Raw genomic sequence first — 17,725 nt, 5'->3', positions numbered from 1 at the left:
AACGCGATGCCTTTGGACTCCCAAATTTTCAATGGCGACGCCTATGAGCCCCCGCGTGGCAATTTGTCGACGAGGGGGGCGCGGGTGAAAAATGGTCAAATAAAATTTCCGCTAGATGGTACCACCTATGCAATAAAATTAGAACCGTATTATCAGGGGGCGGTGCCCCTTTGTTTGAAATTTTGTTAATCTTCAAAAATGTAACAAAATAATAATCTCGTAATGGAATATCGTAAAGAATAATCTAGAGGGAGGATACAAATTTTTATATACATAAATAAATAGTTTAATAAACAGAAGTTTATTGTTATTTATTATTACGTGTCAAATCAATTTTTAAAAAAGTTTATAACAATAAATAAACTGTTTTGGTAATGCAGTTTGTTGTATAATAAATTATAATGTTTTTATAATAATTCTGCATCCTCTAAATGCAAATAAATTAATAAATAAAGAATTATTTTTGTTTAATTTGGTTAAATTGGAAAGCATTAGTTCGCGATATCACCGCTAGACGGCTGTAGCATTTTGATGTCCAAACGATCAAATTTTTAATTTGCATTCAAAAGCACTAATTTATAGAAATTATTACACGATATCTCAATAATGAATTATAATAAAGATATAGTAAATACGGGAATTATTGAGTGCACGGATAAATAATTAAATAAATCAGTTTTGTAACTATTAAGACGGTGGACGAATTTTTTTTTAACTTTTCATGTGTGTATCATAGTTAGTGATACCAACATTAGATTTACAATAATGTGTGTTAACAGTTCCTGAATTATATCATGAAACAATATTCTATGAGACTGGAGAATATAAAGCTTCATGTTCATTATTTGTAAATGATAAACAACGAAAAGTCGCGTAATTTAAAATTCGATTTAGACGTTGTCGAAGATACAATAAATGTGGAGTGCTGTTACTAATGAAATAATTTTAAACTCTGTAGGTTTATCCTGCATGTAACAGCATAAGTATTAATACAATAGGTAATATAAACAAACAAGAAAATCTTGGAATGCATATTACTTACCTGTGCAGTATCATAATAGGTAAAAGGTTAACACGTTTTGTTGGTTTAAGCATTTTATTTGTGTAAGAGACTTAAAGCTATAATTTTTTAATATAAATTGAAATTGGGTTGTAAAGAAATTTGCATAAATAATCCTTTCTCTTTTACAGCTGTTGGTGTTTTAAGTGTTCCTTAATGCAACTGTTATAATTTAATGTTAACTAACAACAGAGAAAAAATTACTCTTTTTTTCATGTTTCTGGAGTATTTTATACGTATATTTGAAATCTGTAATTAGAAGCACCTAAAATAAGGGATATACAATTGACGTATTGCTTTGGTAAGTGTTTGAATTGTTTTGTTTAATGCAGATTGGAGAAAGCACAGAAAAAAATCAAATCTATCAATGATAATCCTTTGCAGTTACTTTATTGTAATTCTTAAAAGATAAAGTTATATTTTATAATTGTAATACATAGAGTTTATTACTTTTAGGTGCATCACACGTGAAGAGTATGTGGGTGTGTGCACAGAATAAAAGAAAAAATATACAAGAAGTTTGAAAGAAAAGGATTTGTTAGTACATAATGACTAGGTGTACCAAAAAGAAATATCAAAATCAAACAAGATCCAATGGAAGTAATTTACTAAATACTGTTTATTTTAAAAGAGGTGAAAACTTAAGAAGTAATGTAAAATTATTTAAATATAAAGATTATCTGTATGGTAATAAGATTCAAAACGGAGAAGAAAAGGTACATAATAATTTGCTTCATAATGGATACGGTGAGTTAAGAAAAAATGGAAATGAAATTGATTCAGAAAATAAAGGAGCACACCAGATTGTTCCAGTTCATTGTACCAAAGGACTAAATAATATTTTAAAATCCACAAGACAGAATAGTAAATTACTGAATTGTGAACTGTGTACTAATTCTTTCTCCAGTAAAAAGTCATTAGAACATCATAAGAAAAAAACTCATGCAAATGAAATTGCTATTGCTAAAAATTCTATACAGAACGGCAAACAAGAAAAGTCTACAGAAGAAGTGCTTAAATGTTTAAGAGAACAACATGACATTGATAAAACCTTAACTAATTTAGTAAGAATACATGAAACTGAAAGAGTGGTGCAGAAGAATTTACAAATTGGAAAGATGCAGCCAAAGGGACAGGAAACTCAAGTTGTCAGGCCAAGAGTACATAGAAAGAAATCTTTCAGACACATGTGGACAAGAAAAAAAACATATAAATATGATAAAGAATTGAAAAAATCTGTTAGTTATGCAAATGAGTGCAGTGAAAAAAATCAAATGAGTTTTTCTGATGTTTATAGAAAAACTTTTGCTCATCAAACAAGACTGGAACATAATATAAAGAAAGTGCGAAAAGAAAATTTAATACAATTGGTAGAACAACGTATGACAACAAGATCTATAACAAGACGAAGAACTCTCGAGGAATCGCTAAAAAATGCAACTTTTGAAAGTTCAATTTCGCGTATTTCGGAAACGAGTACCATAAAAACAACATCTAGTGAAAATAAAATTTTAAATAAACCAACAGAAAATATATCTGAATTCATGACTGAGGACTGCAATAGTAAAAAGGAATTAAATGAAGTTAGACATAAAACAGTAGTTAATCATTTTTTCTGTGATAAAATGTTAAATGAAAATCACAATAATGACAACTTAACATTGAATGCAATATCGCAAGAAAAAAGACGTTCACGGAGAAAATCTTTGAAGGTAGAAACGAACGGAAACGTTGCACAAACTGCTTTGCAGACTAACTTTTCAATGTTACTTGACTCTAAGTTAAAAAGTAATTACAATATTTCCAGACAATTCGAAAAGGAAGACAAATATGAGATTAACAAATCTATTGCAATTGAAAAATCAACAAAGACTGTTTGTAAAGAAGAACACAAAATGTGTAATACATTTGAAAAAACAAGAAAATCAAGATACTCAAGGAATTCTAGGATCAATACAGTAGAAACTCAAAAGAATAATATAGAAAATAAAAACGTAGTAGAAGCTAAAAATCATATAAATAATAAAAAATTGGTAATACCTTTGATTAGAGTAGAACAGCTTTCATCACCTGAATTATCGCGATTAATCAAAAATTCGAATTATGTAGAGAGTAGAGAAAAAATTCAACAAGAAAAAGTTTACCAAACAAGTAACACTGTACAAGTACAATGTTCTGTACATAAGCAATATAGAGAGTCAAAGATAAAGACTAATGAGAAGATATGCATGAAAAACAGTATTGTACAAACATGTAAAAGCCAAAGGAAAAGCTCAAGTTCATATTCAGGCCAAGAAGTAGGCACTCACCTAAAGACAATTGACCTTGTTTCAATACATCAGTATAATGAGGAGAAATTGGAGAAGAATATAGAAGAAAGGTCTGAAAATATTTTAAGTGAAAAAACAAACAAGTGTACAATATCTCCAAATAGTGAAATAAACAAAACGGGAACATTAAAAAATGGTCCATTTGAATTAAAAAATAACCAATTAGAAAACATAGTAAGTTTTTTTCTAGAGCATAAAAAGAATACAAAAAATAAAAAATTAAATAAAAAAGCAAAAAAATTACAAAAAGCTGGAATAAGAAGAAGTGTAGCAGTGTGTGCTAAATGTAAGCAAGTTTTCAATCTTCTTCTGCAATTTGCAGATAAAATAAATTTCGGCAAAGATGAGAAGCTGCGAATAGAATGTACACTTTGTGGTTTACAAATTTATTCTTTATCTCATTTTCAACAACATATAATGGATATACATTTACAATGTGAAGGAATATCTGCAGCTACAAAAAAATTTCAAGTTAATATTCTTCATTTTACTGAACATTTGCATTCGAATGATAATAATAAATTTATTTTTGAATGCTGGTGTTGTCTAAAAGTATTTGATCATCTGAAAGACTTTCAGAAACATATGGAAAAAGTTCATCAGAATTTTTATTATTCTGTGAATGAAAAACATGGAGAAAACCAAGTGATTCAAACTTCTGAATTATTCAGAACATTTGATGTTACTAACGACATAGGAGACACATCTGAGGAGAGCAAAAACAGTGTGCTACAAACTAGTGATTACATAGATGAATATTACTTCAACAAAAAAGAAATAAATTTAAAAAATAGCATATGTTATACTGATTCAAATGAAGTAAAACATTCAAGCATTACTCATATCACACAAGAAATATCAAAATCAAAAACTAGTGTGAAAAGTTTAAATAATGAAAATAGGTATTCAGATTTAAATAAAATTTCAAATATTTCATTAACTGCAGAATCGGAAATTTTAAATCTTACTAATGTTAAAAATAATCAAAAGCCTAAGAATGGAGCCTTTTTGTATGTTTGCAATGTTTGTCCTAAAACTTATAAGAAAAGACACTCATTTTTGTTACATATGTCAAAACACTCAACAAGTTCTATTAGTAATTTGAATAATGAACTTAAAATACAAGATATTTCAAAGAAGGACAATATAGTTAACTTTGAGAACAGTGCTTTTGTGTCAAATATACAGGCAGAGAATGTGCAGAATCATTCCAACAATTGTAAAGATAACAGTGTATTAGACTCTGTTCCAGGAGATAAATCTCTAGAAGAATCAATATGTAATGTCTCAGCATCAGAGGAAAGTAAAGAACTGAACCTTGCTAAAAATGAAAATAGTGAACATCAGACTGAAGAAAGAATTACACTAGGAACAAACAGTGCATTTGATTGCAATTATTTATTACATATAAACTTTACACAAAATTCAAGGAGAGGTATAAAAAGACAAAAATCAATTAAATTTCATATAAATATTACAAAAAAATGTAAAACGGACGATACTGAACAGCAAATTGTAGGTAATGAAATTAGAAATAAGTATCCATTAAATTATGCAGTAGATACTAATTTTATGTTAGAAAAAAGTAAAGAATCCCGTTGCAATATATGTGACAAGAAATTCAATTCTCCAAGAGTATTGAAAGAACACATGTTTTTCTTACATGATTCCATTTTTGAAGACACAGAATTATCAAATTTACTTACACCATATTTCCATGACTTGTATCATTTAGAAACTATGTCTATGCAAAGCATTAATAAGTTTAAACAGGAATATAATGTTTTATGTAGAAGAAAAATGCCAGGGATGCTTATAGAAAGAAATAAAATACATGAGAGAGCAATATCTAAAATTATTAAGAAAAATAACGCTATCGAAAAGAATAGAAAATGGCGTTGCGATCCTTGTAAAGAAAACTTTGCACTGATTAGGAACTATTTGAGACATAAATATTATTATCATAACGATGAATCAGTAGTCCATATTTGTGATAATTGTAACAAAGTTCTTACTTCAGTTGCAATGGTAAATATTCATATATGTACTAGTGTGAATTCTTGGAGTTGCAAGAGATGTAATTTGACTTTCGGTAATGGTATATCTTTAACTCAGCATAATATAAGTCATCATTTTGAAACTGCTGGTCCGCATGTATGTGAAGTGTGTAAACTAAATTTTCTTACAACATACATGCTGCAAAGACATACATTTACACACTCTGCAATTGCTGATAGCAGTAATATAAGTAATTCTATAGATTTGTCTGTAAAAGACAATTTATCACATAATTTAAACGATACAAACAATGCTGAAATTGAAAATAAAATTGAAGAACAAACAGAGTGTGTAAATGATAAAGACATTACATGCATAAACAAGAATGTAAAAGATTTAAACGAAACAAATGAAGCGCCTAAAATACAGTCAGAGGCAAACACTATTTCGAATGTTATATCTTTGCCATGCGACGACGACGAATTATTTAAATGCAAACTTTGTAATATAATATGTCTCACCAAGATACAAATGAAAGTTCATCTCGAAAAGTGGCATAATATTAAAGTAGAAATGTGTCAGCTTTGTAGCGATTTATATATTTTAGAGGAAATAACAAAACATCTAATAGATCGTCATGTAATTTTGGATGATTCAGATTTCCAAGAAGACACTGTTAACATTCAAGCAACAAATGAAAAAGTAAAAGATTTCCAAAATGATATAGTAAGAATTCTTGGATTAAAACGTTTATTATCTCTGTATGAATACCAAAGGTTTGATAATGTTCCAGAGAATAAATGTTTTAATTGCGTGTCATGTGTACAAGAATTTTCAAATGTACAGGCCTATAAAATTCATTATTTAAAGTGTCATGATACAATATGTTTATTATGTAATATTAAATTCAAGCACAGTCATCAAGCGTTTGTGCACAAAATTAAAATTCATACATCCATTGATTTGTATCTTTGGGTAATACAGAAAATAATTACGGCGATTTTACAATTTAATAAGCATGGTAATACTATGGAAGATGTTATATTAAGGTACAGTGAAATAAAGGCGCACGATGAAGAGAAACATTTCGCGAATACAAAGGAACACAATCCAATAGAAGGTTTTGAAGTGAAAATTTCTGAATATTTCTGGTTAAGGAATTATCAACCTGAAAAATTAGATGCTGACAAAGAACTCTTATACGCAGTAGAAAAATTTAAAAGCTCTGCAGAATTATCTGAAAATGTTAACACAAGTATAATAATTATAGATCATAGCAATTACAAACACTCGTCTGTATTAAATAATTGTGAACTGAATACACAAAATATAAATAAGGTGTTAAATTAAATAAAAATGATTTTGCATTAACAAAATGTATAAACTTAACAATTGTATAATTCATTGACTCATAAGTGTTTACACAATTTGAAAATTCAAAAAATTAGATTATAAAAGTTTGTACCCGTTTATTTAAAAAAAAAAAACTTAATGTAGGGAAAAATACATTGTACATATATGCTGTGTATAGAAATAGCTATATTTTATATATATACGTATACATTGTAATATTGTTATATTAATATTATTTGATTTATTATAAACATATGTTGTGTAAAAAAATAGTATTATCTTGTCACAATAAAATCAATTTCATCAAGAATATGAATTAAATTTCTTTGTGAATGGTAAAATATACAACTGTAATTTCCACATAAAAAGTAGAATCTGTAACTTAAAGTTTCAATGGGTTCATATTTTACATTTTAAATTGTGCGCCTAGTGTACAACAGCGCCTATTTTTATAATTTTCACCGTCTTACTGTGTATTCAGACGTAGTACGTAGTTGACTTTCAGTTTCAAATCAGTGTTTAATTTCTATTTCAAGTCAGTGTGGCCGTATGCAGTTTGGACAATTTCTAAGGACGAGATCGTATAGATAAAAATATCAAAATAAAATTGACAGCTACCGTTTGGCTCCAATAAAGTAATACGCAAATATTAGTGATTCGATTTAAGAAATTACGCATTGGAATGAAATTTTAATGTAGTACTTCAAAATAATTAGTGAAATCCGTTTAAGTAATAATAGTTATTATTATTGATAATATGTTAAATAAAACGATATATAACACTGTTAAATATGTTGGTCTGTTTCTTTAATTAACGAGCAGAAAATATTAATTATTTGACTTTCGTGTAGTACGTATGTATGTATGTATTTATAAGTTGGAATAACAATGCATGAAGAATTGTTTTTCACAACAATGTATTAATAATTTTTAAATGGAGGTCTTTCTTTGTGTCAGTGTAACATTTATTTATATTATGCAGAAGGTATTTCATTCCTTTACACTATACATATTTCCAATATGTATTTATTCTTTTTTTTTACAGTTATCATGCCTTGAAAAGTATTACAAAAATATAAATGGTAATCAATAAAAAGTTTATTGGGAGCATTGCTCCTGATAGCAAAAAGATTATGTAAAATGATCTGAGAAATTAAATAACAATCAAAGTGTAAGGAGAGTGTGCAGATGTTATCAAGTACTATTTGGTGGATGTCAGTGCTTGCAGGAATGGATACAAATAAACAGACAAAAGAACCCAGTAACATTTCCAATAATGTTACAGAACCAGGAAACTCTGATTCAATAGAGGTTGTTATATAGTTATGATTTATAAATGCTATTTTGGTAAGAATTGTTTTATTGAAAAATTATTATGTTGTGCAGGTTGACAATTCACGTACAGTACTACTGAAAATAGCAACACTCTATGCTGAGCGACTTATGAATGATATTTGTCTTGTTGTTGATGGTATAGAATATCCAGCACATCGTCTTATACTTTGTGCTTCTAGTGATGTTTTCCAAGTAAGTTAATTACCATTAGATTAATATTATTAAGTACTATTGTCACAATTAAACCCATTTGCAAGTACTTGTAAAAATAACTTTGAACAAGTACTTATTAAGACCATGTCACTACCTAGAATTATCAAATAAGATCTTAAGTATTGTTTTCCTTTAAAACAGGTAATGTTAATGAGCCCCCAGTGGAGTGAATCACAAGAAAGTAGGGTAACCCTCCAAGAAACGCCACAATGTACACCTATATTTAGTGAATTTCTACGGTACTTTTATACTGGCCAGATAAGAATCAATTATGAAGTTGTGTTGCCAATATTATCACTAGCTGATAAGTACAATGTCAAAGATTTAATATCATTGTGCCTTGATTATATGCAAAATCATATTGCAGTAGCTGCCATACATGGCACTCTGGTATCATGGCTCCAGTATGCTTCAAATTGTGGTCACCATAACATTACTCAGGCATGCCAAAATTTTATTAAATGGAATTTAGAATTAGTGGCTAAGACTGCAGATTTTGGAAACTTTGATTTGGATATTCTAGTATCATTATTACATCAAAGTAGCTTAGTGATAAAGGACGAAATGACATTATACAAGTGTTTGGAATCGTGGCTGGATCACCAGGCAAATCGTTTAAGAAATCAACTGTCGTATGACGATTCCGAAGCCACTCTGAAGCAGTTGGTAATAACTGTGATGTCCGCCGTAAGATTTCCAATGATGTCCCCCCGACAATTAGCGGAATTGCTTTTATCTCCTTTAACGAAGAAGTATAAAGAATTTTTCGTAGAACGTATGTCTATAGGAATGTTGTTTCATTCGGGTCAATTGGACAGAGTCAGAGAAGTGAGCTTAAACGAAGAGGATGGCGCGTTGCTCTTCGTACCGAGGCTATATACCATAGATACTTGTAGTTCGCTACTAACAATAGAGAAGTTCCACAGTTTACCATCGTATCACACTAGGACTCTCGTATTCTCAAGCCATTCATGCTTAGCGGAATACGCCGACGATCGTGCGTGTGAATGGGTTGTAGATTTATATCCAAAGGGAGTCTGGTTTAAAAAGTTTTTCCTAATAGTCTGGCAAGGAACAGTAGAAATGCCCGAACACGTAAAACGTTCAGTTAGATTATCGCTCACATGCAAGGAGCCTCCAGCGAATGATGAAATCGGTATGCGTGTAAAAATAGGAGTTTTAATTTATGGATTGCAAGATGGTGTTGAACACATTGCAAGAGTGACTGAAATTATGCATCGATTTACTAAATCGGAACGCGTTCTCAATTTGGATGGTCTTCTACCGTTTGAAGAACTTAATCCACAACAGGGTTCTGTACCAGAAACTACATCCCCATTTTTAGTAGGTCCAAATAGAGATATGCTCAAGTTGCACATTGTTATATCACCGGCTAATTAAACGAATTTCCTTAACATGTACAAAAAAGAAGGACAACAAGAAATGTTTACCGCGCGTTTCGTGTACATTGAACTTATACGGGGATAAAGAATTTTTTGTGCATAACTGATATTTATGTACATTTCTTAGAAATATAGCTCTCACTCTTTTTGGTAAAACCTGACACTTTAACTTTAGATTATGACAAAGTTTTGTATTTAGACTGTTATATATGAAGATGATGATGGAATAAAGTATTAAAAGTCGTAAAACGTATCTCGACCATACTGATTAACGTTTTCAGATCAATACTAATAGATACACCTGTTGAAATAATCGTTCTCGAGGTATGTGTTTTGAGTGTGTCTGTGGGTGCTATATCTTATTTATATCACATCATATATTAATTAATTTGTGATGTGTTTCTAAATTTCAAGCTATGTGAGAACAAAATTTCAAATCTTTTAAAAAGATATAAAGGTGTAATTTAAAAATCATTAACTTTCAAAACTATTTGTACATATGGCTAGGTAATCATTAATTAAAAACAGTAATTGTAGGCACATACAGGAGATACAGTGTTTTCTCGTTATAAACTTGAATTTCATTTACTGATAGCCACCCATCTGTAACGAGTAAAAACTGTAATGTAAAAGATGAATTTTCTGAAATGTATGTTTTATGTAATTTGAAAAACATTATCTTTCCTATGTGAAAGTTAGATTAATAAAAGTTAAAAAACCACATAAAACTCAACGGAAATTTTGAATTAAATTATTTGTTCGTTATTTTTTCAAAAGTTTAAAATTGTCCTGTCAACAAAACGGTGTAAAATATCTGAAAATATCCCTACATTCCCTGAGTAATGATTTAAAATAATAAGTCTAATATTGTTAATGTTAAAATAATATTAATAGTATTAATGTTAAAAAATTCAAATTCAAATTATCAGAGTTAAAAATAAATTACAGGTTAGCATTACTTTGTATTCATTTTTAATACAAGTACAATTTATTTTTTTAAATTACAGCAATGTAATTTCTATATAACAATCAATGAAAATACAATTTTTGTTTTGTAAATGTAAACGACTGTTTCATTGAAAACAAATTCAATACGTAGCACGAAATCAATGGTGGATGGCGTATCTTATACAACGTCATAGTCTAAGACCTTTGATTTGATGAGTGCTTACGCCATTTTTATTTATATGTGGTGGGGGGTAACAAAGTGTGCAACTTTATCCGTGGAATTTATAATTATCAAAAATAATTGGTGGAAAGAAATGTTTGTTTTTGCAATGTAACAGTAATGTAAATTGTGATTGCTCATAAGGTGAATCGTACTTTCACAGGATCGGTATAAAGTTATTAATGCAATTGGTGGAGGACCTTCGTGTTGTTAGTGAGAACTACAAGTTTTTCCACAATTGTTACTCGGATAAAATGGATTATCGCCAAAAGGTGAGCTGAAATATAATGACCGTATTAACCGCGACAAATAATTCCTTACTAAATGAGTAACTTGATACTTGATTAGTATTTTAAACGTGCTCGTAACACTGTCACAAGTTACGTATGAAAAAGCTTTAGAATAGTTCAAATATTGATAATAAATTCATTTCCTCGCGATGTTTTTTTAGTACGATTTAACTATTTATTTATATGTATATCTTAATCATTGTCAAGCTATCATTAAGATGAAGAAATCTGGAATACACTGTGGTTGAACACTGTTATAACAGATTAGTTGTATGTTTATGTAAAATAAAAGAGTGTAGAAAGAATTGTACACTATTATAGTATTGATACTAATCTTGCTGTTATTTATTTTAGGTGGTCATACCTTCACAACAAAGTACAAAGAATGATGATGAAGATGACGAAGATTTAGAAGCACTACGCTTAGCAGCTCTTCAGTCTTTAAGGGCAAAAGATACTGTACACAGCAAAAAACAATCTCTACCCCAAATAAAGAAGATAGTCCCAGAAATAACACAAACAGCTCGCCCATTATATAAAGGACAACGACTTCCACGAAGGGGAGGATATTTTCCTAACAGACTACAGCAGAGACAGAATGGGGTATGTTTCAGATATAAGTTATACCTTAAGGAAAATATTTTAAAACAAATTTGAGGCTGTGAATACGAATTATAAATATAACTGGCTTTATTTTCAGAATTTGTATTACCAGAGTCCACGTAATCCAAACTTGATAGCAATAGTTCCTGTGGATGAACATTCTTTACTTCAACAAACAGATATTGCTCACTCAACAGAAAAGACTGGTCCAGTTGTTGAATCTTATTCAACAGGTACATAAAATAGTGTACTTATATTTTGAATATGTTTAGTGTTCTAATTTTTATGATTTGTCTATTTTTTTCTTTACATTTAAAACACTGTATGAAATTAATTTTTTCAGAAGTTTCAAAGTTTCAACGTTTCAAAGACAATGGCAGTGGTTCAGATGATGAAGATAACAAAGATCAAAGAAGCATAATTGCAAAAACAGAAACAGTTGAAAAAGATGGGGTGGAAGTTGAAACACCTTCTGCAGTAGCTGAAAGTCAAACAGAAACTGTAGAAAGTTTGAAGAAAACTGAAGAAGATCAAGATGATATTAATGATGATGATGATGATATTCTTTTAATGGCTGATCTCGAAGAAGAAGATAGTTTAGAACGTTTAATGGATGAAATGGAAAGAGAGATGAATGTTGATAAACCATCTGAAAGGAAAGAAAAAAGAAATAATAAAAAAGATAGCAAAGAGTCTATAAAGAAAGATGATATAGGTAGGAATACGAATCAAAAAAATAGGACAGAAGACAGTAATAACAGAAAAGGTAGTCACAGTCCAGCTCCAACAGTAACAGGTTTAAAGAATGAAAGACGATCTATGTCCCCTCATACCAATCGAATTTTACAAAAACGTAGATCATTGTCGCCAAGATCGCGATCAAGAAAAAAATCCCCCAGGAGATCTCCAAGAAGATCTCCTATCAGACAGTCGAAAAAGTCTCAGCGAGATGTAACAAGATACAGGTCACCCCGAAAGTCCCCAGTAAGATATTCACCACGTTCACGATCACCTAAACTGTCGCCACGATCTAGATCACCACGGCTATCTCCGCGTAGATCTCCAAATAAATCCCCAATAAGAAGATCACCTGTTAAGAAATTGTCTCCAAGAGGAAGGTCGCCAAGACTTTCACCGCATTCCAGATCTCCTAGGCGTTCACCTAAATCATCATTGACGAGGTCTCCAAGGTTGACACGGTCGCGTTCGCCGAAATTTTCACCACTCAGACTGTCCCCTCAATCAAGATCACCTTTAAGATCGAGAACACCTAAATTATCTCCGAGACGAGTATCACCTCCCCGCAGGCTATCTCCAAAATCGAAATCTCCCGGGCTGTCTCCTCGAAGAGGTTCATCGCGTTTAATGTCACCAAAAATGTCACCCCGAAGAGTTTCCCCACGAACGAGATCGCCGAGATTATCACCACGCAGGTCACCGTGGTCATCGCCTAGAAATTCTCCTCGTACTTCTCCAAGACGAAGGAGATCTCCCAGATGGTCACCCAAAGAATTACCTCGGAAGCATGGCCCACGATCCGTAACTCCAGATGGAACCGATAGTCCATTGTATGCGAAAGAATCTTCTCCTATTCTTAAAGGCAGACTGTCTCCAGAAACGAATCGTATAAAAGTGAAACAAAAAGAGGAAACTTTTGAAAAGACTACTCCTGTGGAAAAAGAGACCACTGACACGATTAGTGATCCTGTATTAGAGGCTAGACGGAGAAAATTCGAATCTACGAGGCCTATAGATCCTATAAACGTGAATAAGAAAATTAAATTAAGTAAAAAAGAAAACACAAGTAAGAAAATAGAATCTTTAGAAGGGGGGGAACCTCAATCAGCAAATACAAGAAAGATGAATAAAGTTGCAGAGGATTATGATATTCAGGATACAGATTTGTGTTTAGATACTCATTATGACTTTGAAGAATTTGAGGAAAGCATGGAAAATACTTCGCCTATTGCTATCACGAGCTCAGTCAATTCGTGTATTGATGTGGAGCCGCAGAAAGTAGAGAAAGAAAGAACCTCGAAAAAAAAGAAAAAGCGCGACAAAGAGTTGTACCAAGTGGGAAAATTGAAGAGTGAACTTCCACTCTCTGAGCGTATTGGAAAAGATAAGAAATGTAAAAAACGCAAGGATGTTATTTCGGATGGACCAAGTGAGGATGTGGATGCCATCTTTGAAGACATAACAGTTGATGAAGAGAGTGACTTAAGAACTGAACTGAGCAGAAGAAGAGCAGAAAGATTAAATAGAACAGTGCCAATTCAGTCTGCAAGATTGGTGCAGTCTGCTTTCAAAGGAGTTGTCAATGAGTAAGTGTATTTAATTATTAATGAAATTTACTAAGACGAAATTTCTTAAGACATGTTAATCTAACTGTTTTATTTCTTTTTTCAGGGTTGTTAAAAGTAACGCAAAAGCAAATCAAAGACACTTAATTAAAGTAGATGAGAAATGTAAGTAATATATAAAATTTAAATTCTCAGAGTTTTATGGTATTAAAAATAATATTAAAATATTTTGCAGCTAATCAAAAGGAAGTTCGACGGGTTACCGTTCTTCATCGATCAATACCTGAATTACATGATTCAGAAGGTTCGTATATCTTTATTTTTCTTAATAGAAAATTATTCAAATTCAATATTTTTTGTCACTTCATATTCATCTTTATTTACAGCCGTTTTTGTAGAATTGATACAATAAATACAATAATTTTAATCTCTTTACAGATGATAGTACTCTCGACTCAAAGGTACCTGTACGATTTAGACTGGGTCTCAATAAGCAAGTGCAAGATACTAGAGAGTCAAAAACCTCGCGAAAGGCATCTAAAAGGCAGGGCCGCAAGGTAAAGCACAAAGTTAGTTTGCCTCTAACAAATATTGAACATACTTTATAGTATAAATGTTATGCTTTATCAAGTGTACATAATTTATCTGTCCGGATTTTTTAGAAAAATAATATTTACATGTAAGCTTGATATTGTAACATCTTACATATTTATGATTGTACTTTGCCAATATTTTTTCTTTTCATTTAATTAATTGCATTTAATAATTTAAATATCGTGAGCAACTGTCGATGCGTCTATTACTTGAATATATATTAAAGAGAAGTAGCAAATTAAAGGAATGTACATACTTTATACTTAGCATAATAAGCTTATAGAGAAACTTTTCTGATATTACGAGATGATGAAAAACTTATTATACATTAGGATGTTGCAATTATTATTATGATTAGCTTTCGAAACTTGCCAAGTACACTATAAATATAAAACACTTAATTATACTGGAACTTTTGATCTAAACATTTACCATTTTATAATATATGTGGAAATATTTAATTCTTGGAAAATATTCAGCATGATTGTTTCTACTGTTTGACCACTCAGAAATAATCTGAATGTATTATAAACAAACGATGATTTTTCTTGTTGGTTTTATTGTTTTTTTAAAAATTACTGTGTATTTATTTATATCTAAAATTGCAATGAATATAGGAGTATAAAATTATAAATACTCAACAAATTATTCAGAAGACTCAGTAATATTTCTTTCTTGTTTAAACTACAATCAATGATCAATAATAATTCGATTATATTTTAAAGAGTAAAAAAATTAATATTTTAATCAGATATTCTGATTAAACGTGAATTAATGTATCATATTAATACATACGGGATAAAACGATTAAACTATTATATAACTGCGAAATAAAATTTGTATATAAAATTAAGAGTATGAAGTCTCAAATAGGGCAACATATTACACATTTTTTCTTTTACAAAAGGACACTACAATTGCATGTAATTGCATAGAAAATTGTATAGGTTTATATGATGTTTAGGCTTATTATACATACGTTTAATTTTGTTTTTCAATGACTGAAAAATATAAACATTTTCGAAGGATGTCCCTCTTAATAAAGTTTTTATTTTATAAAGGATTATTTATATTATAATCCATTAATTACTGTGTGAAGGTATCGTTTATAGAAGTACAGTGATTTATTGTGAATAATAAGTGAAATCTGCACAATTTCAGGAAAGTAGTAACAGATGTTTTAAGAATTTGTAAAAAGTACTATTCATTGAAAACCATTTATTTTCTTTTTAGTAGTAGAGTATAGACGTTATGAAGTATAAGACATTTAGACTTTTCTGATTGATTTATATAAAGTACAATTTTCGCTGGGAGACGATAAACGTGATGTTTTTTTTTGTTTAGGAATAAAGTAAACGTGTGTTCTCCTGATTGCATATTTATACGAAGAGTGCGTAGCTGTTCATCTTACCTCCTATTTTATTGTCAGCATAGGAAGATAAAATGCATTAAAAATTGCATTCTATTAAAGATTGCACTCGTGTAGTGAAGTTTTTATTTGGAGTGTGACGTAGCATAAAAAAAAAAGAAAATAAGATTATAGAAGACAATATCGAAATTTCAAATCAGCTTATGTATGATTGTATCTAATTATTTATTGTTAAGCATCATAGTAGATAGTTGATTACATGTGATTATATTAAATCATTTGTTGTGTTGAAGTATTTGTAAATAATTTACATCAGTCACTCATTTAATAAATAAGAATCATTGATAATCCCAAAGTCATCTTTTGTAAACCTAAGTATATTTATTGTTTTAGAAGAGTTCTATATGGATAGATACATCAATTGTAAATAAGATTATTGTTAATAAGCGTGTGCAGAGTGAGAATTAAGTAATATATCGTGTAAACTGAGTAAATATTACTAAGACACAGAATATACTGTATAATATGATACCTATAGTAACATAAGTGACTTTATTAAAATATATTTTTTACTGTACAGTATATTTTTACTATACTGTTTGAAAATAGTAAACACAAATTTTTTATAAAAATTAAGGGACACAGTGAGCTTTAAAATGTCTTTTTCTATATATACCGTTCTACGTTTAGAATGCAAAATAAACAGTGTAAATTATTATTTTAACAAAATGTATTTGTGCACATATTTAAATTCTGTACATTTGTATTAGGATTACTATTAAGGATTCAGTTTTTAGAATCATATACGACACTAATTTCGGTAGATTGTGATAGCGTCTTATTCTATTCTTTTTTACTATTTTTTGTCACACTATATGATCACAGAATCTTAAGAATTTTTTTTTGTATTTTACATGATATTTAATTAAAATTTTGTCTAGCAATTACTTATTACTATCATACATATTACCTACTTTATTTTCTAATGAATAGCATGTAAAATACATATTAAAGTATATACCATCACTACATGTTACCAATATACAACTCTGTTAGCCAGTATATTAACAAACATAAACTTAAATTACATTCTTCATAGTATCTATGAAGATGTAAATACTATTTTTAATTCAATAAAAAGAAGACTACATTTATATCCTCTTCTGGTAGAAATTTTTATATCAAAGATATTGTGAAACCTACACTAGATTTTAAAAGATACAATTTTGATAAGTGTAAAGTAATCAATGCATCATAGTACTACATGTGTGTTATGATTTATGTTTAGTTCATCATATCACAATGATATATTTTCAAGTGTTTATTAAGAGAACAGCATATTGCTTTGCATTGATAAAACTACATTTGTTGTGCTCTTCACTTATATGCCTCTAAGCATGTATTGCAGATATCAACTCTAAGAGTTGAATAATAGACACGTTATTGTTATGAACATAGAGTAGCTCAAAAGTAACTTAAAAACTGTTAAATTTATCTATCATTAAAAAATGTGATACACAGAAAGACTTTCACTGCCTTATTAATAATAAGCGAATCAATTATTGTAGAATAACACAAATAACTACTCACATGCATAAATGATAAGTATTCATGTTCTAAAAATAAGAACATTTAAAAATTTGGACATTTTTTGTGTTCAAATTTTAGTAATTTTTATTCTCAGCCTGTCTACACATATAAAACTA

At 29.8% G+C, this 17,725-nt stretch overlaps 3 protein-coding genes across 8 annotated transcripts; all 3 read left to right on the top strand.

Moving 5' to 3' along the window:
- The first annotated feature begins 757 nt into the window (after nt 1–757).
- On the top strand, nt 758–6,861 carry LOC143182687 (uncharacterized). 3 transcript variants are annotated; one of them, XM_076383876.1, is made up of 3 exons: nt 758–998; nt 1,192–1,361; nt 1,517–6,861. In XM_076383876.1, exon 3 carries the CDS (start codon nt 1,609–1,611, stop codon nt 6,736–6,738), a length of 5,130 nt encoding a protein of 1,709 aa, XP_076239991.1. In that variant the 5' UTR covers nt 758–998; nt 1,192–1,361; nt 1,517–1,608; the 3' UTR covers nt 6,739–6,861. The 3 variants fall into 3 exon arrangements, with proteins under 3 accessions (XP_076239991.1, XP_076239990.1, XP_076239992.1); XM_076383875.1 differs by having other exon boundaries at nt 758–1,061; XM_076383877.1 differs by lacking the exon at nt 758–998 and adding an exon at nt 1,050–1,068.
- Nucleotides 6,862–7,149: 288 nt separating this feature from the next.
- On the top strand, nt 7,150–9,945 carry Tango10 (transport and golgi organization 10). Of its 3 annotated transcripts, none has more exons than XM_076383882.1 (4): nt 7,150–7,376; nt 7,787–8,052; nt 8,128–8,268; nt 8,431–9,945. In XM_076383882.1, the coding sequence occupies exons 2-4, from the start codon at nt 7,930–7,932 to the stop codon at nt 9,688–9,690; spliced, it is 1,524 nt and encodes a 507-aa protein (XP_076239997.1). In that variant the 5' UTR covers nt 7,150–7,376; nt 7,787–7,929; the 3' UTR covers nt 9,691–9,945. The 3 variants fall into 3 exon arrangements, with proteins under 3 accessions (XP_076239997.1, XP_076239998.1, XP_076239996.1); XM_076383883.1 differs by having other exon boundaries at nt 7,150–7,471; XM_076383881.1 differs by having other exon boundaries at nt 7,150–7,591.
- Nucleotides 9,946–10,895: 950 nt separating this feature from the next.
- LOC143182688 (uncharacterized) lies at nt 10,896–16,133 on the top strand. Of its 2 annotated transcripts, XM_076383880.1 has the most exons (8): nt 10,896–11,132; nt 11,505–11,753; nt 11,851–11,986; nt 12,097–14,077; nt 14,163–14,221; nt 14,292–14,360; nt 14,495–14,613; nt 15,995–16,133. In XM_076383880.1, the coding sequence occupies exons 1-8, from the start codon at nt 11,043–11,045 to the stop codon at nt 15,998–16,000; spliced, it is 2,709 nt and encodes a 902-aa protein (XP_076239995.1). In that variant the 5' UTR covers nt 10,896–11,042; the 3' UTR covers nt 16,001–16,133. The 2 variants fall into 2 exon arrangements, with proteins under 2 accessions (XP_076239995.1, XP_076239994.1); XM_076383879.1 differs by lacking the exon at nt 15,995–16,133 and having other exon boundaries at nt 14,495–15,036.
- Nucleotides 16,134–17,725: the final 1,592 nt, after the last annotated feature.

Source organism: Calliopsis andreniformis, chromosome 8 (genome assembly GCF_051401765.1).
Source record: "Calliopsis andreniformis isolate RMS-2024a chromosome 8, iyCalAndr_principal, whole genome shotgun sequence".
NCBI lineage: Eukaryota > Metazoa > Arthropoda > Insecta > Hymenoptera > Andrenidae > Calliopsis > Calliopsis andreniformis.
The sequence above is the reverse complement of the archived record's forward strand: the minus strand, read 5'-3'. Positions and strand labels throughout refer to the sequence as shown.